General features: G+C 42.3%; 1 protein-coding gene across 1 annotated transcript; it reads right to left on the bottom strand.

The window, feature by feature from the left end:
* Positions 1-5,519: 5,519 nt before the first annotated feature.
* On the bottom strand, positions 5,520-22,213 carry DCT (dopachrome tautomerase). Its single transcript, XM_009079394.1, has 8 exons — positions 21,764-22,213; positions 14,791-15,090; positions 13,270-13,370; positions 12,020-12,186; positions 10,223-10,402; positions 9,983-10,118; positions 8,340-8,541; positions 5,520-6,137 (listed from the first exon to the last, which is right to left on the bottom strand). The coding sequence occupies exons 1-8, from the start codon at positions 22,062-22,064 to the stop codon at positions 5,956-5,958; spliced, it is 1,569 nt and encodes a 522-aa protein (XP_009077642.1). The 5' UTR covers positions 22,065-22,213; the 3' UTR covers positions 5,520-5,955.
* Positions 22,214-22,332: the final 119 nt, after the last annotated feature.

Raw genomic sequence — 22,332 nt, 5'->3', positions numbered from 1 at the left:
AGAGGCCTGGAAGCAGTCTGGGATGCAGCAATGCAATCACCCAGTGAAGGAAGCTGCAAGTGGGGGTTTTGTGGCCTCACCACTGAACATTTAAGCACTTGTCTGTCAGGCATCAATCCACATAACACAATTCACCATATCCAGAACAGACTGCTGAGCTTTCTGCTACATGACCGCAGAAAATCAAGAACCAAAGAAGGAGACACATGACAGACAGAAAAGCGTTGGGAATAGGAGCTTTTTTATCTAGCCAGTGAAAAAGCCTGAGGACAGAGATAAGGGCTGAAAAGACTTCATCTGATCTGGAGATCTAGTGACTGCCTTCTTTATTCAGGCACTCAGAAGAGCTGCCAAGGGCAGTGGTTGGAGTCTGCCCATACTTTCTTTCCTTTCTGCCTGTTGAAGGGTTCACAGGTTTGCCAGCAAGCCAGAGATAGCAAGGCAGTGAAGGGAGGAAAGACAATGAGGGATGGATTATATGATGTGGAAGAGACCTAACTGCTTATTTACTCTCTACTGAATAGCTTAGTGTGTTGAGGTTTCTCACTCTCATTGTCAGATTTATTATTTTAGTTGCTATCCTGCAAATCATATCTGTCTTGACACAAGGACGGGTGGGACCTTTGAAGTGGGAACACATAGTGATGGTTACATCATCATGAGTGCAAACAGGATCCATGATGAAGATCAGCACAGGCAAAATGAACCAAACCTGCAGATTCTGCAGTTCGGTAAACCCCTGGAGCTTTCTTCCCATATTTCACCCTTAGAGAATGCCCTCCTGGTATTGGATCATGGTTTTGGATCTATACAGTGCAGTGGGTTAAATATAGTCTTAATTTGAAGCCCATTGTAGAAGGTAACTTTTGATGTCCGTGATCTTTCAGCCTTTAGCAGAGGAGGTGAATACCCCCCATCACAAGAAGAAGCTGGTGTGCAAAAAAAAAAATGGCCAGCACTGGTATCATTTTTTCTGCACACCCAGGTCTTGGAAGGCCTAGTTTTAGTAAAAAGCTCTCAGCTCTCAATAATCAATATCTGCTGTGTCTCAGCTACAGGAGTACTGAAGCAGAGCAGGATCAGGTGCAGCTTTGTTTGTAACCTGACTTTGTGGAGGCAGCTGATTTCAGGGCACTTCAGTGGCTGCATGCACTGCATAACTGGCCACAGCTGGTACTTTAGAAAACCAAGTTTCTTTCCTAGTAGCCTCAGTGATAAGCCTCATTCTGTAAGTGTATACCTTCACTACTAAATTTAGCTGATAGTCTTTCAATCTGCTTCTCTTCTTTCTCTTTTTTCCCATCTCAAGCAGAGACATGTCTCCCAAAAGAAAGCCAATAATGGTATTGTGACTTCCAATTTTACAACGGCCATGATATGTTGTTGCTTTATGTCACTTCTTTCCTAAATCAGGGGCAGAATGGGAACAGATTCCTTTTCAAGCATTTAGCTAAACAGCCAAGAATGAGATTTAATTTAATCAGAAAATGGGTTCTCACTAATTCCTTAAGAGTATGTTCATGATAATCATTTGCACAAAGGCACAGGCCATGACTGATAGAGATGATGTGGCTGCCACCAGCTTACTACAGTGTCAAAAAATTAGGCACCTAACCTACTGACTCAGAAAGAGGCATTAGTTGCCCACGGATCCAGTACAGCAAATTGAAAGAGCAATTAGCTAGTGACTAGAGAGCATTAAACTCCTCAGAAAGATAATCCACACAAAAGCTCTACATGCAAAGCTGGAAGCTGCATGGGTCTAGCTAACAAAAAGGCTGAGAAAAGGATGTTTTTGAGCACTTCTCCCCCTCCAGAGCTTAAACATCTAATTTGCAGCTGTTACATGCTCCTGTGTGATTCAGAGCCTTTTGTCAGAAGAAAGCTGCAGTTCAGTAGGAATTATTTTAGCTGGGGATGGGGGAGGTAATGATTACAGCCATCTCAGCTTGAAGTCATTCAGCAGTGCACCTCCCATCTGTCAGCAAAGTGTCTTGAGTAAAAAGGAGCCACAAAGATGGATGTGCTGATCCCTCATCCTTCTTCCCTCATTTGGGCTGTGTGACTGTTTAGTTATGAATGTGAGAGGCAAAAGTGAAGGGCAGAGGTGGTCCATGGGCATCGGCTGAGGTTATGCTTTGCACTGATTTGTAGGATGAAAATCCCAGGGTGTACTGGCCTCTGTGGAGATTTGGGATGATGTGTTTTCAGCATTCATTCCCTCAGTTTAGGAGTCCGGGGGAGCCTTTGAGCATCCCTCTTCATCCTGCCCCAGCAGTAATAGCTTCAGGACAATTTATGCAACAAGAGATAGCAGGTACTTACTAACACCTGCATAAACCAGCAACAAAAAATGCCTCTTACGTAGTTCGGGATGAATGGAACATTAAAACATGTGAAACCAACCTTTACAATTGGACTTGTTGCAGGATTTCCTCCATCCATTCTTCAAAGTGCCTATGATCAACTTCCTTTATTTTTAAGCATTTCATAAAAAGTTAACCTGTGCTTCTTCCCTTCATCAAGGACACAACTTTCCTTGGTTGCTAGACCAAGACCGCACATTTTTCCAAAGGGGAAAAAAGAGCTTTCTGGTGTCACCACGCAATTTTTCAGAAAACCACTAGAGGGCAAGTTGTGCTCTCGATACAGCTGCAGGTTTTAATAAGCAGCTGTTAAGACCATTCACAGTTTTAAAGCCCTAATTACTAAACTCAGGGCCAGCCAGTGGAAAGAGTCTTTCAGCCTAGTACTTTTATGTCCACAGTATTAATCTAATGCCCTTATTGCTCTTCTTCTAGAAAGGAAAATACCTTTCCACTCAATTTACAAGTGAGAACAGAGTAACTCATCTGTGCTTTACCCATCAGCTCTTCAGCAAAATCTGTTCTAATAAGTTAGCTGCTGTGATATATTTCTTACATTTCTCCCCTCTTTCTTTCCTTTCTCTACCCCACTGCCACTGTTACGTGCCCATAACCAGGCCATCTTGCAAAGCAAACCCTTGGGACAGCAGTATCCAAACCTCCAAGGTGATGAAGCTAGTCAGGCACACTGCAACCCCAAGGAAAAATCTCATTCAGCCTTGGAAATAGAAGCCTAGACTTGCCTCCTAAACTTTGGCATCCACACCCCATGAAGGACAAAAATGTGTCAATCTCCAACAGCATTTCTCTAAATTAGAATTTAGCATGAACTCGTGCATGTTCTGGGTTGTTGAGGCTGGAGGAGAAAAGGCTCCAGGGAGATGTTATTGTAGTCTTTCAATACTTAAAGAGGGCTTTTAAGAAAGATGGGGACAATACTTGCCTCCTAAACTTTGGCATCCACACCCCATGAAGGACAAAAATGTGTCAATCTCCAACAGCATTTCTCTAAATTAGAATTTAGCATGAACTCGTGCATGTTCTGGGTTGTTGAGGCTGGAGGAGAAAAGGCTCCAGGGAGATGTTATTGTAGTCTTTCAATACTTAAAGAGGGCTTTTAAGAAAGATGGGGACAATATTTTTAGTAGGGTCTGTTGTGATAGGAGGTAATTATATGGTTTTACAAAGAGTGTAAATTTAGACCAGACATAAGAAGAAATATGTTAGAATGAGGCTGGTGAAACACAGGAACAAGTTGCCAAGAGAGGTGGTGGATGCCCCATCCCTGCAAACATTCAAGGTAAGTTTGGATGGGGCTCTGAGCAACCTGATCTAGTTGAAGATGTCCCTCCCGGTTCATTGCAGGGGGGCTGGACTGGATGATCTGAACCCAAACTCTTCTGTAATTCTGTGTGAAGACTCATAGTCTTGTAGTGCTGGAAAAGGGCTGACATCTCCTTGAGAAAGGCACATGGAGATCTCAGACCTAGCTACAAACACTGATCAGGGTCAAACTGATGTGACACGTGTAAGCCAGCTCTCTGGATGACCTCAGCACGTCATCTGATGTCCTCAGCACCATGCAATATTGGTAAACAGTAAAAGACCCTGAAAGGCAGCCTGAGTTGGGAGCTAGGGTACTGGGCTGAGCTGCTGTACAAAAAGTGCTTCAACCCTTTACATCTTGGGCATAAGCCAGTAACAAGTGCACTGGGATCCTCGAAAGGCACCACAAAATAGCAGAAATGGCAGCAGATTATTGTCCACCTACTGCAGCAAGACTATCTCAGTATGTGGTGAGAAAAATCATAATTTTCTTTGTCTCAAAAAGTCCACATTTCAGAGATAAGTTTTGTGAGTTACACATATTGAAAGCTAAGTATATGTGAAGACCTACTGACATCTTCTTTCTAGTCCACATAGCTAGTATTGAGCAGGCCTAGAAGAAATACCAGAAACAGTTACTAACTGAATTTTTTTATTTAAGACTACAAAATCAAAGTTTTTATAAGACTCAGGACCTCACAATACTCAAAGTCTGAACACCCAGCTAATGTAATATATCAGGCAACAAAGCTGACACAATCTGTTCAGGGCTTCATTTGCTATGTAAAAATCCTCTCTCAACATAACATACAAGAACAATCCAAATGAGGTTCAAATCTATGTCTAAATAAAGAAATATATAGGGAATGTAAAAAGGATTGTTTAAGATGGGGTCTAGTGAGACCTACATCCAAACCACATTCCCCACCTACAGACCTGAGTAATGCAAGCTGTCTTGTTGGGGTCCTGGCGAGGAACGGAACAGTGTGCTGGAGCACACCAATATGATGCTCTGATAGTCAACTTTATTTTGGGCACCTAATAGTATTTATAGTATAAAGTCTCCCGTACATGCAGCTACGCACTGATCACACAACTTTGGATGGGTTGCTCCACTTGTCAATGTGTACAATTCTTACTTATGATAGGTTACAATGTTAAGCTGCATCCCGCTCTCACATCCTGGGAAACTGATAGCAAGAATTACATAGTGTATATGAGAATCTAAATACTAGCACTATTCTAGCTTGTTAGCAAAACGACTTATCTATAAGACAGTAAAACTAAACCAGACTTAAAAACCCTGGCAGCAGGAGAGAACAAGACCATTAGAAAGTAATGGATTGAAGACACAGGAATGACTGAAGATAGAAACAAGGTCAGCAAGACCTACTTTGTGTGTCTTGTTTTTAATTGCTTAAGCATTCCTTTAACTGTTGCTCAAGTTACAGCTCCTCTGCTAGCCAGGCCCCAACACTATCTTAGTCTACAGCCTTGAGTCCTGGATCCTGGATTTTGGAAATTTAAGTCTAGGCTTATGAAACAGTGCAGCAGAGACAAAATAGAAAAGGATAAGCACTACTTTCAACTTCTTCCTAAGGTCCCTAACACAGAGGTAAAATACAAGTGTATACCTAGGTGTCAGGGAACTTCTGCTCTAAAATTCTAGGAGAATTTGGGTTTTGGAGTTTACCTGTTGCTAACATCAGCTTGATTGGAAATAACATCTGGAATTGATCATGTTTCTGAAATAAACTGTAACCAAGGGGTTCCTATAGTATTTTGTCAAACAGCACAAAGCACTTTGACCTTAAAAAAAGACTATGATATTCAGAATATTTATTGATAACTGTAAAATAATGTTATTCAAATATATATGCAGATTTAGTCACTTTTAGCACATCTTAATGCTGCTAAATGAAATCAAGAACACATTGAGGTGAAAAATTATCTTGGTTATTCAAGTTGGTTGTCTTCTATTTGGATTCTTAGCTGTCTTGATCTATATCTGTAGAGGATGACTTACAAGTGTCACACACTCCAGATAACATTTAGTAATGGGAAAAATCTAGCCTGTCTTGAGTCTTGCTCATATGTACCCAGAGAATTCACACATTACAATTCACAAGATAACGGGAAAAACCTGAATGAGAACAATTTAGTCAGCTGCCAACGGAGTGTGCGATAAAGTCTCAGCTAAGATCTCCATAAGGCAATCAAGGTCACTTCCTACAAGAATAAGCAAAGAAACAGAGCAAAGGCACTAGGCCTCTTCCATGTACTTTTTGGGGCTGAAGCTCACATTCATGAGTGGTTCAAAACCTCTTCTCTGCCTTCGGTGCTGGAAAAATACAAGCAGTAGAACAAGCATGGTCAGAGCTATAAGTGCTCCTCCAATTGTGGATCCAACCATAACAGCCCATGCTTGGGTTTCTTCAAGAGAACCTGAAAAAATGAAATGACTGAAGTGAGGATAGCTCATAATTTAATTTTTCAAATTACACTGAATTTCCCACAGCCTGATAATTATGATTACTTCTTCAGCTTAATGATGCAGTGGCCACAGGGGAAGCTGGTAATGCACCATGAAACCAAGACACATACCAGAGCTGGCAATGTTCCTGCCAGAGAGGTCTAGAGCTTCAGCATTTCACACAACTGAAAGTGCCGGGGGTGGGAAAGATTAACAGTGACAAGACAGAAAGACCATTATTTTATCTAATTTGGCAAAAACTATGAATGAAATTATGAATTCTTTCTATGATGACATTTCAAAATAGCTGTTTCCAAGCTATTTTGGTCAACAGAAAACCCTCGGATTTTGCTATAGATCACAAAGCAGCCTATTGTCAAGCTTTTACCTGAAAACATTACTTAGTGTGGTTCTGCTAACCAGTTCCAGATCGCATCAACTGATTTTGAACCACTTCTGAAGAACCACTGTCTTCTAAGATTATATTGTCCATTCTTATAATAACACTGCTCCACTTGGCTGAGTTTCTGTGTTTTCATTTATGCTTTCAGAAGAAAAAATTGCCTCCTCTCCTGTTCCGAAAAATACTACATATGGGGAGATGGCAATAATTACATTTGACTAAATATTCACAGAAAACTCTCAAGAGGACTTCAGGTATTTAGAAGCTAGTTAGACACATGGGCTTAAGGAGACAGATGGCTCAGGGAGATGTCATGCTCACTATAAGAGCAACTAGAAGTTGTGTGCCCCAGTCTCCAGACTCTGTCAACAAAACAGTTGAGGGCAATCATTCCAAAAATCAGTAAAGTCCCAAAATGAAAGGTTTAACACTTTACCATCTTTCAAGTAAGAGCCAGCAATGTATTACTGTATGTTGATTTCTAATGTGATTACATGAAGTACAATTAGCAAGTTACATACTTAGATAAAAGAGAAGGGTTTGGAGATAAAAGCTTTATTGTCTGAACACAGGCCATGCAGACAGGAATAGATACACTCCTTCACAGAGAGCTAACAATTTATTTAGGAGGGAGTTGAGAAGCAGCAGAATCACAAGCTGCCTTTATTCCTCTCTGTGTGCCTCATGCCCGAGAGGCAGACATGTATTCAAAGTCAGATAAGGGGGCAGTAGTCCAAAGGGAGGAAAACTTAAACTCCATCAAAGGGGAAGTTTACATTTTGAGGGAAAATCCTGGGGATGCCCCTGAGAAAAGTACTGCAGAAGCAGCTAGCATGCCTTCACAAAGCATTCACTGCATGAATGCAGCCTCAGACAAGGGTTTTTTCAGACTATAGACCTTTAAACAGTCTCTACAGATTAAACCCACAGATATATGGTAAGCATTTAGAAGAAATTCCTGTCCACATGGGTTAGATAAGCACTTAGTGCCTCTCAAAGTAATACCAAGGTGGAGAAAGAAACTGCTCAGATTTAATCTTTGGTAAAGCAGCTGAAGCATAAGTTTCATGTATTTCTTATACTTCTGCCTTTTACAAACATTTGTAACTCTTGTTGCAAAATTTAGAGTTTGTGCATACTTTGCTTTCTTGATATTTTTTCTTTGTCTGATTTGTGTCAAAGGTAATTTCAAACGAATCGACAAGCCCTAAGGCACATACCACATATGGGCATGGAAAAAAAATCTTTAAAATTAGGGGTTTATAAAGCAAAACACCCAGGTACATATCTCCAGGGTATCCAAACAATAATGGAGTTCATCTCTAATGAGATTCATGATGCGGTGTTATTCAGGGTCCTGGGCAAAACAAGTGTTTTCTAGTGACCAATGTTAGTCAGAGGAGCTCCCTGGGAGAAAGCTTGACCTCTGACAGGTTAAAGGATGGTATAACAAACATAAACAACACTGGAAACAGGAGTTAAAATCAAAGACTACTCAGCCTCAAAGGAGCACTCTTCACAATGCTGGAGCAGTTCAAGTTGATGTGTTTTGCAGCAGAGCAAACGCAGTGTGTTCAGACTTGTAGTTACCATGACTTACACAGCGAGTTGTGACTACCTTTCTTTGCTACGATACGTGTTCGCCAGTGAGCAGGTGAATAGACCTGTGTGTTTTGTGAAAGGTTCCTTATTTTATATATGCCTGTGTCATTGAAAATGTGAGCTGTCTCATCACTTGAACTGGAAGAGCCCCCACACCTCTGAGACATACCTGGCAAGTCGATGGCATAGGTGTAGCCAAGTTGCTCCGCAGTTTGGAAGAGCTCATCGTTGGTCACAGGAGGGAAAAAAGGGACCATGTTATACAGTCGGTTGTGACCGATGGGGGCCAGCTCCTCAGGCCAAGCATTATCAGGGGGCTTAAAACGCTTCATCCACTCATCAAAGATGGCATCAGTAAAGGAATGAAGAACCTGCAAATCCAAGCATCCACACGCACATATATTAAGCTCTTTCAGAACTCAACCACTTTTAAAACACTCTCACCTAAGGTGGCTGGAGCTTTTGAAAGAAAGAGAAGAGGGTAATATAATTTAGATGGTATTTACAGAATGGGAAACTAGGAAAGCTCATGAGAAGACTAAATCGATCTCCTGTATGGGACATTTTGCTGTATACACCCTTGTTGCTGCTTGTTCATAATAAACTCTTTCTCCAGACAGTTTAATATCAGCTGGCAGTGAATGGGCAGGTCCATCTTCCTGGGTGAGGGACCACTGAGTTCATTCATGTGAATATACCTTTCAAAATTATTTTTATCTTTCTCATCTCTGAAAAAGTATGGAAAATTGCAGGAAATGTGATTCCATCACGCTCATTTTAGAGTGTGCCACCAGTTCTACCACTCCAGGTACTCATGAATTTGATCAGGTCTTCCCCAGTGAGTTTATAGGTCTCTAATGAATTAATACAGGCAAGTTGTTTCAGACAACTATTACAAATGTCTGGAACAATTCAAACTAATTTCTGATGTATGCATGCTTTTTAATTACAACCCTGGGAAAAAACCTTAGAAAATATCCTATAGAAAACAATATTGTGTATAAGATTACAGGATAGTGAAATGAATCTCATTGTCTAAGAGAGAAACTAATGTAGGAATTAAAGAATTATTAAGGAAATAATCTGGAGAACCACCACACAAGTATTTGGAGTAATTTCCCCAACAAAAGATAGTAAACTTAAAATAAAGGTAAGAAAGAAATGCTTCGATATAATATATAGATATAATATATAAAGAACTTATATATATAATAACTGTGGTTTAATCTAACAAGCAGGAAAATAAATTGGCATGAATTTATTAGGAGAGAATGATGTGTAAGCAGAGCCAACTGCTGGTTTTATTTGCGGATTGCTGTTTGTGCTGCTCAGTGCACTGCAGCATTGTACTGACACACCATTGAAATCACGTTACTTCTACTTCCCAAGAGACCCTGACATTAGATGCACTTCCTTTTAGCCTGTAAATTTTGAAACAAAGAAACAAACTAGTCAGTCTACTGCTTTAAAATAACTAGCCACACTTTCAGTTTGTCTTGTTGCTGTAAAATTGTCCTGTATCAGCCACTAAATTAAGATACCACCTAATGAAAGGATTCAGGACATTGTGATTTGGAATAGCAGCTATTCTCCATAGAATCTTATTTTACATCTCACAAATCACCCTGATATTTCTTTCCTCTTTATTCGACCATTATGCAGGGTAGGAGTGTTCAAGAAAAGATAAAAGATTCCTCCTTTTCTATTGAAAGGACTATTTTTTAGGGAATTCACTTGTTTCACAAATCTCTGGTGAGAAAGGTGCCTTTGAGCCACAGCCACTGCCAATAATGCTGGGGTTAAAAGACATACCACAAAGATAGGATCGTTGGCAGCGGCGTGGGGGAGAACACTGGTGCCATTCAGGAAGGAGTGAGCCAAATTATGAAGGCTCAGCATTGGTGAGGTAAGGGTTCCATCTGGTTTGTCAAAGCCCTCCAGCGCATTCCTGTGGATAGGTAAAAGCACCGTGAAGTAACCATGTTTTGCTGACAAATGTGCTCATAAAAAAGGCACTGACTCAGCCGGCTCTGGAGGGGCTGAAGGACAAACCTGAAACTGAAACTGGAATTGCGGAAAAAGGGAGGCCTGTCGAACTCCTGCAGGGAAAGGCACCTCCTGACGTCCTCCGCGGTGGGCAGATGCTCACTGGAGCCCCTGTGTGGCCTCCGCTGCAGTGGCCCTTCGTCCGTCCCATTGCACAGCGTGACCAGGCGGTTGTATTCATCTAAGCTGAGCATGAAACAGAAAGAGGCACAAGTCAGATGATGATGACTTGTTCCTTGACTTTTTCTCCTGCAGTATAAAGAGCCCCAGCTATACATGTGAGAGAACAGCGATTTGGGATGGACACATGCTGGGGCATCTCAGTTCACCTCCCATGGCCTGGCAGATGAATTTGTGGTAGGACTCTCACTGTGCTGTGGTTTTCAGTGGCTTTGGATCCTCTGTGGACCATCAGGCATTTGGATCAAGAGTTACCAGGTTCATCATCCACAGATGGAGGATGCTTTAGGAAAGGCAAGCACAACTCCTCCCCTCCCAAGGGCTTTGGAAGAACACTTTTTGTCACATAGTCTAAAATAGTCTTTTCAAGTTTTAACTAACAAACTTTCACTCCTGAGTAGGGACTACTTTTTGAACTCTTCACAAAAAGGGGAGAAAAAAACCAAAAAAAAACACAAACAGGAAAGTCCCATGTCCCACCATGGTGTGAGAAGACAAAATGCAAGAAATGTCAGGAAATGGTATTTCATCCTCATCCTCTTTAGAAGAAAAGCAATTGAAATGCATTACATCCTCTTTTTTCAAGGCCTGGAGAGCATTGTGTTGTTGCAAGGGTTGGCCAGTATCTAATGGAAAGCAAGTCATTTACATCAGGGAAAGAAAGGGAAGAAGAAGGAGAAAAACAGTATGATGTTTGTGAAAAAAAACATGAAAATCTGTGTTATTCAGTATGAAATGAAACAGCATTTTCAGAAACTCCTGAAGTAAACTAAAGCTCTTCTCTGTTTCATCTTGGCAAGGCAAAAGTTTAGTCACATTTTCAGGCAAAAAATCTAAACTACTTATCTCAGAGAAAAAATGGGAGCAAGATTTAAGGCCAACTGGTGTCTGAAGCTGGAGTTTCAAGTAGCTCTTTAGGTGTCCAGAGAAAGAAACTCTTATGAAAAGCTCTGAGCTTTCAGTACCTCTGTCTGACTGATTGCACACTATCCCTGAGCTGAGAGAGGAATGGCATATGGGTATTGTAACCAACAGCATCTTATGTCACAGCACCCCAATCCTACACCTGAAACCCCCACCAAAGCTCTGCTCTCACTCAAACCAGTATATGCCTACTGAGAGCTGACAACAAGCTCCTGGCTGGCTCTGTGTGGTTTTTCATGTGAAATCTCAGGCACTTTGAAGTCAATCCCCAAACTGTACTAAATATAACAGGGTTAAGGTCTCACCCAATACAAGGGAACAGACTTTTCAGCCTACCTCTGTCTTCCTATATGTCAAAACAGTTTTCTGTTTCTGCTGCCGAGATCAGTTGGGTGTATGTTACAGAGAAACAACACACAGGCATTTCTTTTTTAGAAAGATACTTGCCAATGTGTAAACTCTTCAGACTTTTGGCAGCCCCAAATTGGCTGAATCAATTAAAATCCATTACCAGAAGAATCATCTTTAAAAAAATATATTTCCATAGTACCAGGGGATAAAGTTTACACAGCACCATCTACACACAAACCAACAGCAATTTCCAGTTTTAAAGAAGTCTTGGCTCTTTTCCTGACGCTCAGTCACACTAATGCTGAATGAAAGCAAGGTTTGGTCAGCTTGCCCTAGATATTCTCATACCTGTTACAAACTATCTGCCACCGGGAGAACCTGGAGCTCACGTTGATCAGCCCTGGGTCATCTGGCTGTGATGCTCCAAAGAGCTGGTCTGTGCAGATGTCACACTCATTTCTACCCGTGGCAAAGTTCCAGTAGGGCAGTGCAAAAGAGTCATTGCCTATAAGTTGCTGCAATGGACAGAAATGTGTTACCAGAGGATCACCTTCAAAGGAAAGAGAAAGGGACTCCTTCAAGCTGTTTCACTGGGTGTTCACTGGATATTTCACTGGATATAATGCTTTTCATTCTGCATTTCAACTACACACATTTCACAGCATTGCTCCAACTCCTTTCAAAAGATTGGGGCATTGAATCAGACTAAGGAAAGACATTGTCTCTAGTTTCCCTACTGTGGGATTGCACTTCTTTTGGCCATGTTAGGCTTTCCGCTAACTCAAAGACCATGCAGGAGAGCAGGAGCAGAGCTGAATGAAGCCTTAAGCAACTAAGAGGCTTTCTGAGTGATGTAAGTGGGTAATAGGTAAAATTGTGCATGTGGTTGGCTTTCGTTCTAGAAAGGTTAGCCCTGGGGAGGAATCTGAACTTGTATTAATAGGGGAGTACAGTGCTTTTGCTTGTGCTTGCTTGTTAGATACAATTTCATGCAAGCAAGATCCCGCAGCTATTTTGATAGCAACCATTTTCATTGGAGATCTGCAAGGCAGAAATACAGCAAATTGTCAATGTAGAAATCATGCAAATGGAAATGAGTCAATGCTTCTGCAATTGACTGTCAGGCATGTTAGCATATATTTCTTTAAAAGATGTATTGCTAAATCTATGTATGTATTGAATGTATAATATGGCACATTTAAGGGGAGTAATATTTAGAGCTGGTTTCATTGGGATGGTATCTTTAACATCAGCAGACAATATCTGTTACCAAGTTTTACGTGAAGGTGTTGCTTTGATTTTATAAATAAATACTGCTATTTCACATCTTCTACCCTCTGTTGAAGAGATGAAGGGGAAAAAATCTCCATTATAACCTTCACATCATTGTTCACAGTGAGAAACTGCTCACTCCACAGTATCTTGAAAGCAATAATTTCACTTTAAACAACAGAAAAGGGGGATCAGTAAGCAAATACTCCTGGGAATTTGGGTAAGAAACTATCCTAGGAAATAGCTTACCCTTGGCTGGCTCAACAAAGTCACATATCAAGTGGGAGAAAAAGTGCACAAGGAAAGGGAAAGGCTGTTCAGCTAACCTGCAGGTCTCTCTCCAGCAACAGCAAATGGTACCTATGCCAAGTAACAAAGGCAGGTCCTTGATGGGAGAAATCAATACCTGTGAAGGGGCGCCCAGGACCTACAAAGGGAAGATAAAATAAGCACTTAGGCACCAAACAAGGCTTGAGAAAAAGACAGCACCTTCTTTTATTACATGGAGTGGAGACAAACAAAAACCCGCAGCCCTGCATCTTTGAAAAGAGCGCACAAATCAGAAGCTACATCACTTGTGACAAAGGAAACAAACTCCTCTGAGGATATTTGCTTCAGTGCTTCTCAGAACTTCACATTCCCTAAAAAGCTGGATGTTGTGATGATTTCTACTGACTTTAGTGGATTTCGGTTTTAAGAAGCATTTTTACTTTCTAAAACCCTAGCTCCTTGCTAATATGTACCACACTATCTCATTCTCTTGCGCAGTTGAAGGACTCACACCTCAGCATCTTCCATAACATGCCAACAGTAATTCAATGTCCTTTGTCAATTTCTTTAAATCATGCATGTTATTTCTTGTATTGTGCTTTTGCTATTACACAAGAACTAAGATACTCAAAGGTGAAAGACTTCAAATCACATACGGATTTGTTTATTACTGCAGCAAGCTTCAACCCACATATGAATTTATTTACCACTACAGTCACACTAGAATTTGCCTTTTTCCCTTTCCATATGATTGTCCTGTCCCCGAAGGACCTTTGCTCTTGCTAGGCCGGAGACTGCTTCCTTCAGTCCTGCCAAACGGAACCACGTCAGATGGGCAAACTGAGCGAAACCCACTGCAGAGTAGCAAACACCCTCCAGCAAGGAGGTAGATATGTGCTGTTCAGCTTTCACAGAGGACTGCCAGGTAAAAAAGCCATACTGGTTGTGTCTCCACCTGCAACAAGTGTGCTTTGTGAAATGGGGCTGTTAGAAGTACTTCTGTCTAGAAAAACAATGAGGACTAGGAATCTGGATTGGGGATACAGTATGGGGTTAGATACCCAAACCTCTAACCTAGGTTGGTTGTAAAAGCTGACTGTGGTTAGTCAGGCAAATCCTATCCTTAGCAATGTGCTGAAGACCACAGAAAGCAGTAGCACTCTGGTCCCCAATAATCTCTGTATGGTCTGTGCCTTCACCACTACAGACCCCCTTTCCCACTGCCACCGCATCTACCTTGTCCTATGGAATAGGAATGTCTTTTTGAACTCAGTTCACTCAACAGCAAAGCCTGTGCACTTCCTCCGTGTCAGATGGAAGATGCACCAGGAGTGTGACTGGTGTGCTCCAGCTGCCAAAGGGTGAGGGGACCAGACCACAGCAGGTCCAAAGGACATCCCCCTTGACTACAGATGGCCATCAGCTTCTCACCACCAACTGTTTCACTCCACAGCTCTGTGCCTACTGGGACTTATGGCTCAATGAAGCAGCACAGCTGTGTTAAGCATATACCTTTCTTCAGCAGTGATACTTTTTACCTTTATCTGCAGAGCTCATTGGATAAGCAAAGCACTAACCCAATAGTGTGTCTCTGACTGAGTAGTAATGGAGCCAAACAAAGTAGTTGTAAATACTACAGTTGGCAATTTGTGGTTCCTCTCCATTGGGACCAAGCAGACTTCTCCAGTGCTGAGTTGCAATTACATAGTCCGGGTGAATGGTTGTCTTTGCACGGTCTAGAGCATCGAAGAACTGCTCTCTCTCCTCTGCCGTCAGAGAGTGGATATCCTTCCTGACAACTGCTGGCTTTCTTGTGTTGCACTCGGGGCCAGTCCAGCCAAACTTGCAGTCACCACAGTTATAGCCACTAAAGTTTCCTGGATTGAGAAGGAACAAGCAGTCATGACATTGTGAATCAGGGAAAACTAACAGTAAAATATAGAATAACTAAGAATTAGTCCTTTTTTCCCCCAGAGATGCCAGTTCCTGGAAGGGACAGCAGCTGAGCAGACTAGCAGCTTTGCCAATTGCCTCACCAGAAGGATGACTGGCTTGATTCCCAGAGCCACAGCAGGGCCAAGAATCACACTCAGCCAGTTGGGGAGGTGAAGCGCTGGGTAATGGGCTTGATGCCCTGAGGTGCTCAGAGCTCTGCAAAGCCCTCAGGCACGTGAGGAGTCTCACCAAATAGAGAGCTGAGCAACTGAGGTTAAGCCCCTGATGAAGTGCTTTGCTCTATTGGCTCTCAAGTATTCCTGTACTTCCAGGATCAAACCCAAAACAGCGTCCGTTCACGTGGATTCTTAAGCACAGAAAAAAAATCCCCAAACAAAACAGTTCTCTTAAGGACAAAACTTAGGAGAAACTAGTGCCTCATAACAATGTATCTTGGACCGAATACAAACCAGGACAGGCACCAGCGGTGCTGCTGGTCACGCTTTAAGCATTATTAAATGGTGCTGCAATAAGAGCCTGAGAAACACTGCAGTACTGTCGTTCCCTGCTGGCACCATTCCTAGAGCAAGTAATCAGGTCTGCTTTAGGCTATTAGCTCAGACCCTCCAGTGCAGTGAAAGAGCCCAGGAAAGCAGAGCTTGTTTTGTGTGGCCTCTTGTACACCATGGCAGATAGCTGGCAGCAGCAGAAGGTCCCAGCTTTGCTGGGGAGACAAGGAGCAACTGACCACTCCTGAAGGGGACACCTGCCTCCTGCCAGCACACCGGCAGGCGGCTGGCATAGCAGTGGTGTAGGACAGTGGGTAAGCAGGAGCAGAGGGGCAATCAGAGGTCCTCTGGGACCTCTACTCAGTTCTTGAAAATCTGCCCTGAGACTCCTTAATCCCACTCCCCCTCCAGCTCCCCACATACACTCACTCCAAAACAACCACACCAATCGTTTTCCAAAATGCCATGAAATAGCACTGCTTGGCACATATATCAGTGCAGCTAGATCCAGGACATGCTTTGGGCTAACAAGGGAATGGAGGAGTGACTTATGAAATGTTCCTGTATGGGCAGATGTCCCTAGACTGTAGGGTTGAGTCTATGAGAAGAACAAGAGTTAACACTAAAGTAAGACTTCAGATTGTCAGGGGCTATCAGGCTTATTACCAAACTCAAACACCCCTAAGGTTACAGGCTGTGTAGCTTACAGCTAGCTCTAGGGTAAGGGCTGCTGAGCTCTAAACACTTGTGACAGACTACTGTGAGACCTACCAAGACAACATGAGGTCTCTTAACTGTAGGTTTGGACAGCTTATGGTTACTTAGGAGGCTCTGAGATCTCTAAGTTCACATGCTGTCACAAAGCTGAGAACCAGTGCTAAGGTTAGGGACCACAAGGACTTGGATTGTGCACATCCCAATGGCATACCGTGGGAACAGTTTTCAGGTGTATGGCTTATATTTTGTCTCGATGCAAGTAGGAGCAGCTGGGTTCAGCTGCCATGTTCCAGCTAGAGCAGAAGACACCCAAAGCCTGTACTGGTTTAGGGGGATGAAGACATACACCAGAAAAAGCAAGTAGGTTATAGTTTTATGAAAGACAGAAGATTGTACTGATATGTTATTATGAAGAGGGCAGAGATGGGGGAGAAACAGCATGGAAGATTGATTTGATTTGATCACAATATCCTGAGGGTCCCATCAGAACAGAATTAATACTGTTGTCACTTTGGTTTACTCCACTATCTGTATATTTGTTCATTCTTCACAACTCGGTCTAGCTATCTGCAGGATTTTCTCCCTTAACCCCCCAATCTACAAAGGAATCCAAGGGGTCCATTCTTTCCATCACTCCCCCAGAGACTTTTCAATGGGATGTGAGCTTTTACTGAGTAAGTAGGACTGCAGTGGAGACTGGAAAACAGGAGAGGACAATTTCCAGGCAAAGTGGCATTTCACACTGCAGTATTTGTGCTGATTGTGTTGAACATTTTTGTCATATCAACAGGTCTATTTGGCAATGGTCTATTGTCAGAAACACACATAACAACAACACTTCATGACATCAAAATTTGCTTTTTGTCATTTTCTTTCAACAGACTCCATGCAATACAGGATTGTCATTAAGCAGCAGCTGAAATGGCAAAAAGCTGATGGAGGTCTGAGGGTTTCCCATATTGCAAACAGAAATGACTGCAGTAATCAGACCCAGGTTTTTTATGTCCTACCCAAACCACTTTTTCAGCATTTGTTTCTAAAGCACTCTGCCAGGCCATTGGTCTGGAAATGATGCATTGCTGTTGTCAGAAAGTTCATTTACTGCCTTGTGGACTTCCCACTTAACAGCACTGTGAAATGTATGTTCCGATCTCTCATAACTTGACTTCCATGTCTGCTACGCTGGTGACAGTGGACTTCAATGGTATAGCTCTAGAAGAGCAGAAGAAATAATCTCATGTTAGCAGGATATAGCACACAGTAGATATTATCAATAAGGCAGTTAGACCCTTCCAAGATCCTTTTGTACACAGGAACCATAGGAACATGCAAGGATTCATACCTCAGCATTTTTTGCTTTCAGTGACCAACATGTAGCAACTCAATGTACTACCTCCCTGAAGCTATTCCAGGGACAACAGAGATTATGATCATCTCTTGCAGTTCCCAGTGAACATGTAGGAGATCATTTTGGGACACAGACAGGAGTTTGTCATGGTTGGATGTTCTGGGCTTGTTCCACTGTTTCCAGGAACGACCACAGTACTGCCACAGGGCAAAAAAAATCATGTGGGGTGTCTTCTCCACTCACCCATTTGTCTGGAGATGGGATCATATGCCTTGAGAGTTATCTTCTTCTGTGCCTAATCTCACCGTCATTTACGGTGCTCTTTCTCAGTCAAATTGGGTGAACATGTCTGTTTCTGTAGGCACTATGGCCATTCTACTTCTACCAGTGGCTCAGTGCATGGGCATGACGCTGAAAGAAATACACTTCTCCTTACATGACACTTGGTAGGTGTTCATACACATCACTGGTGTATGCTAACACCAGTCACCACATACCACTGCAGCCTCTTTTCAAGACCAGAAATTGCCTGAACTCATGGATAAGGATTTTTCTACCTCTGAGCAGTAATAACATGTGATTGGCCTTCAGACACCAAACATAACACAAATCAATAACTCCTTCAACTCAGTGTCTTTTCTTCAGTAAAAACAAACCCACTCAACACTCACCATCTTCTGCCTTGTTTTATTGTACTAAGATGAAACCTGAGCAGCTGCTGTGCCTCTTCCTTCCAGAGAGATCATCTTGATACACATCATTTATTTGATGGGGAGAAAGGTCTCTTTTTTCAGACTTCTTTAGCCATTGCATTAAAACAGGGGTTACATTAGATTTGAAACACCAGCATACTGCACTATCCCAAGGGTGGGATCAGGATTGCTACTACGTGAGACAAATGGTTAGCTCTTCTCTCTCTTCTAGCTCTTCATTTGGACATGCTGATAGGCTGTAGGATGTGGAAGATCTGTACCTACCACAGGCTTTAACAGAGTCATCAAGGTATGGCTATAATTTAGTATTATCCCACAGATACATCAATACTTGTGTTTGGGATTTTCTCATTTCCTTTATTTTCTCTTTTCTTTTTCTTCTCATTTCCTTTGTTTTCTCCTTTTTTCTTTTCTTTTCCTTTATTCTTTTCTTTTCCTTTATTCTTTTCCTTTCCTTTATTTTTTCTTTTCCTTTCCTTTATTCTATTCTTTACTTCTTTTCTTTTCTTTTCTTTTCTTTTCTTTTCTTTTCTTTTCTTTTCTTTTCTTTTCTTTTCTTTTCTCTTTTCTATTTTCTTTTCCTTTTTTTCTTTTCTTTTTCTTTTCTTTTCCTTTCCTTTATTCTTTTCCTTTCCTTTACTTTCTTCTTTTCTCCTTTTTTTCTGTTCTTTTCCCTTTTTCTTTTCTTTTTTCTTTCTTTTCCTTTCCTTTATTCTTTTCCTTTTCTTTATTCTTTTCTTTTCCGTTACTTTCTTCTTCTTTTCTCCTTTTTTCTTTTCTTTTCCTTTTTTCTTCTCCTTTTTTCTTTTCTTTTCCTTTTTTTTCTTTTCTGTCCTTTTCCCAAAAAATATTCAGCACCCACACTTGGATTTTTTCCTCAGTGCACAGCTTCAACAAATGGACAAATTTTCAGGATTTCTTTCCTCCTAAGATACTAAGTTTTTAGCAGAAAGCACAAATGGATTCATTTATTGTGAAAACTCCAGAAACCACACTTTGGAAAATCCTGGCCCTTGTTCCTCACAGCTTCTCCAGGTTTCCTACCATACAGCCATCAGTATGTGACTTGTTTAAATGGCACTGTCTAAACAAATAATCAGCTACATGGTAGGTGGAGTTCCCATAGCTTATCATTTACACCATGTTTAACCTGTAAATTAAACAGTGCCAAGATGGCACAGGAACATGACCATTTATACTGTTAAAGTGCTAGAAAGAGCCTTGGCGGGATTGAAGTTTGCATAGTCCAAGAACCATTTCAAATAGGCAGTTTGCACATAACATTCATTTGGAAAATAAGTCACCTTAATAGTAGAGATGTGCACTGTTCCATGTCCCTTTGAATGAGCATATCTAATTTATATTAGGTAGATGCCATATGTTAGCTCCCATAATGTTACATAGACACCACAGTCCTAGATGCCTAATAAAGACCACACATTACACCACTAAAAACTCTGGTGTGCAGACAGCCAAACAGTGTGTAAAATGAAGTGAAAAAAATACAAAAAAATCTAATAGACACAGAGCCACAATCACCAGCCTTGTAGAAACATCAGATCTCATTCAAATCCCATGTAGCTGTGAACTTGTACACATTCTCCTAGAAATGCCTTTGCTTGCAGCAGAGTAGAGCCCAGGAAAAGTTTCTGAAAATCATTCTTAAGGATGCCTTCCATCTTAATGCTTTATCACTGGTATATTTAGGTAATAAAAACTGCAAGGAGAAAGAGGAATACAAGTGTAATAAAAATGCAGCAGGAGAGACCAGATTTAAGGAGGCAAGGAGAGCAAACAGCTCAGCAGAAGTAAGGTTGAATGAAGCGACACTATATTCTGCTCACATAACTTGGGATCTAGTCCTGCAAATATCAAATACCAGTGCTTATCTCTACTTGGACAAGCAAATTAATGTCTGCCTATGCATACCATATCTGTCTCAACTGCTCTTCAATTTACTCCCAAGTTTTGACGCCCTAATTACTTTGACCATATGTGCCTGCATGTGATACCTGACTTAAGCCAGTATATAAAAACCTTTAAAATTAAAAATCCTGCTTCCAATTTCTTTTTGCAAAGTGTCTGGGAAAGTCCTTCCACACAAGCATTTGAAAGCCAGTCAAAGAAAGAGATAAAAACTGATTTATACTCTAAAATCTGCTGTTATTATTTTGAGGAGGTCCAGTAACTTCATGTATCCATTTAAGTCATCTGCCATTACCTCTCTGTTTTCATTTGATAGAGGCACTGGAAAACTTAACCTCTTTGGCTGAAATTTTCTGCAATGCTGCCTTCTCAGATTGATCTGGGTTGGTTTTGATAATGAGAGCCGAGGTGTATTTTAGACAGAGTGGTTCAGTTTGCTCTTAGAATCATGCTGAAGGAAAACAGGCTATTCTTCCCATGTTAGAAGACTCAAACAATTTTATGTTCTCAACAAAGAATCCCAGGCTTCATTTGAAATCTGCCTAGCAAGTGACTTCAGTGCCTGGGACATGCCTTTTGCCTGACTCCTGGTGCCATCTCCTGCCAGCCCTGCACAACAGTCTGGGCTGAGGCTGCGGTTCCTGTTCATTTTAACCCTCCTTCAACCAGGGCTGATGCTGAGAAAGGGTCCTGTCACCTTATCCTGCCCTGACCACACCTTCCTACTCCCTCCCTTCTGCCAGCATTAGTGAACTGGTCTTATTAAAACCTGATCCCTTTGGCCAGGTTAGCCTTCAAGCACATCTCCCAGATCTGTTTCACCTCCAGAGTACAAATACAGGAGCCAGTGTAAAGTCATGGGTGAGAAGGGGTGACTGGAGATGGGGAAGAAAAGGATGGGATGGCCTCTTCAGTGGTCATACAGACACATTTCAGATCAGTGTGAGTTGCAGATTTAGTTAACAACTCTGGGAAACACCCTGGCCAGGCATCTGTTTTCAGTGCATGAGGCTATTTTGTGCTGCAAAGTACTACTCCATGAGGAATAAATCTCCAGTCAATGCACACTGATCCAGGTTCACTGCACCATGATTAGCAGTGACAGAGCCTTGAACGCAGCACTGAGAGGTCCAAAACCTTGAGGAGAAAGGTGACGGGTGGCTACAGGGACAACTACAAGGGTAAAGAGGAAAACACAAAAATTTGCACGAAAGAAAACACTTTATCAACCCCGTTGCTCTGAAAAAGTGCTGATAGTGTCATGTACATGACAGAAATTTTAGGAAATTGATAATAATTGAAACCTTCTTGATGCCTTATGCCACCAAGGACGTTTCTGGACTTTGGAGCAAGGTTAGGAGACCTATCCATCCCCAGCCCCTCAGCTCAGCACCCATCTCACCTGTGCACCGACAGCTCTGGTTGAAGAACTTGAGGGGCCACCGTTCCCGGTCATCCACATTTTGAAGGGTGTAGGGGCCACTCCAGGGCTGAGTGTCTGCCCGCACGCCCTCACACCGTCCCCTGCCCTGCAGGGACCCGCAGACGTTGCCTGGCTCCGTCCCCAAGGCCGGGCAGCAGCGCTTCAAACGCAGGGCTTCCACTGTCATGCAGACACGGGGAAACTGTGCCTGCACCTGCTGGGGACAGCAACAGCTCAGGTAGCCCAGCCCAGCCCAGAAGAGCCACCTCAGGGCACCCATTACGACCGGGTGCAGGCTCTGCCTCTCTGCTGGACCTGAGCGAGTGGATCAGCGAGACCTCTGCCGTGGGACAACCTGGCCTCGCCACAGCTCCCGGCCCCAGCCAACCGGGATAATCCCTCTCGCTGCTGAGGGTGCTGGTGTTGGGTGTTTGTTTAATCCCAGCCTCTAATTGCCTTGAATGCAGTTCAAAAGACGGTGCTTTGACTCTCTGGTGCCTGCCCAGCAGCCACAGCTTTGAGCAGGATTTATATAGAGGTTGGGAGAA

The sequence above is a fragment of the Acanthisitta chloris genome, unplaced genomic scaffold (genome assembly GCF_000695815.1).
Source record: "Acanthisitta chloris isolate BGI_N310 unplaced genomic scaffold, ASM69581v1 scaffold20237, whole genome shotgun sequence".
In the NCBI taxonomy this organism is placed as follows: domain Eukaryota; kingdom Metazoa; phylum Chordata; class Aves; order Passeriformes; family Acanthisittidae; genus Acanthisitta; species Acanthisitta chloris.
This window is presented reverse-complemented; position numbering and strand designations above follow the sequence as displayed.

What these genes read in the sequence shown, in the direction of transcription:
- DCT (XM_009079394.1), bottom strand. Translation starts at nt 22,064, where the DNA reads ATGGGTGCCCTGAGGTGGCTCTTCTGGGCTGGGCTGGGCTACCTGAGC. An exon ending in TGGCAGATAGTTTGTAACAG is followed by an intron (nt 10,403 to 12,019) that starts GTATGAGAATAT and finishes TTTCATGCTCAG; the next exon opens with CTTAGATGAATACAACCGCC. An exon ending in AATTCCAGTTTCAGTTTCAG is followed by an intron (nt 10,119 to 10,222) that starts GTTTGTCCTTCA and finishes ACCTATCCACAG; the next exon opens with GAATGCGCTGGAGGGCTTTG.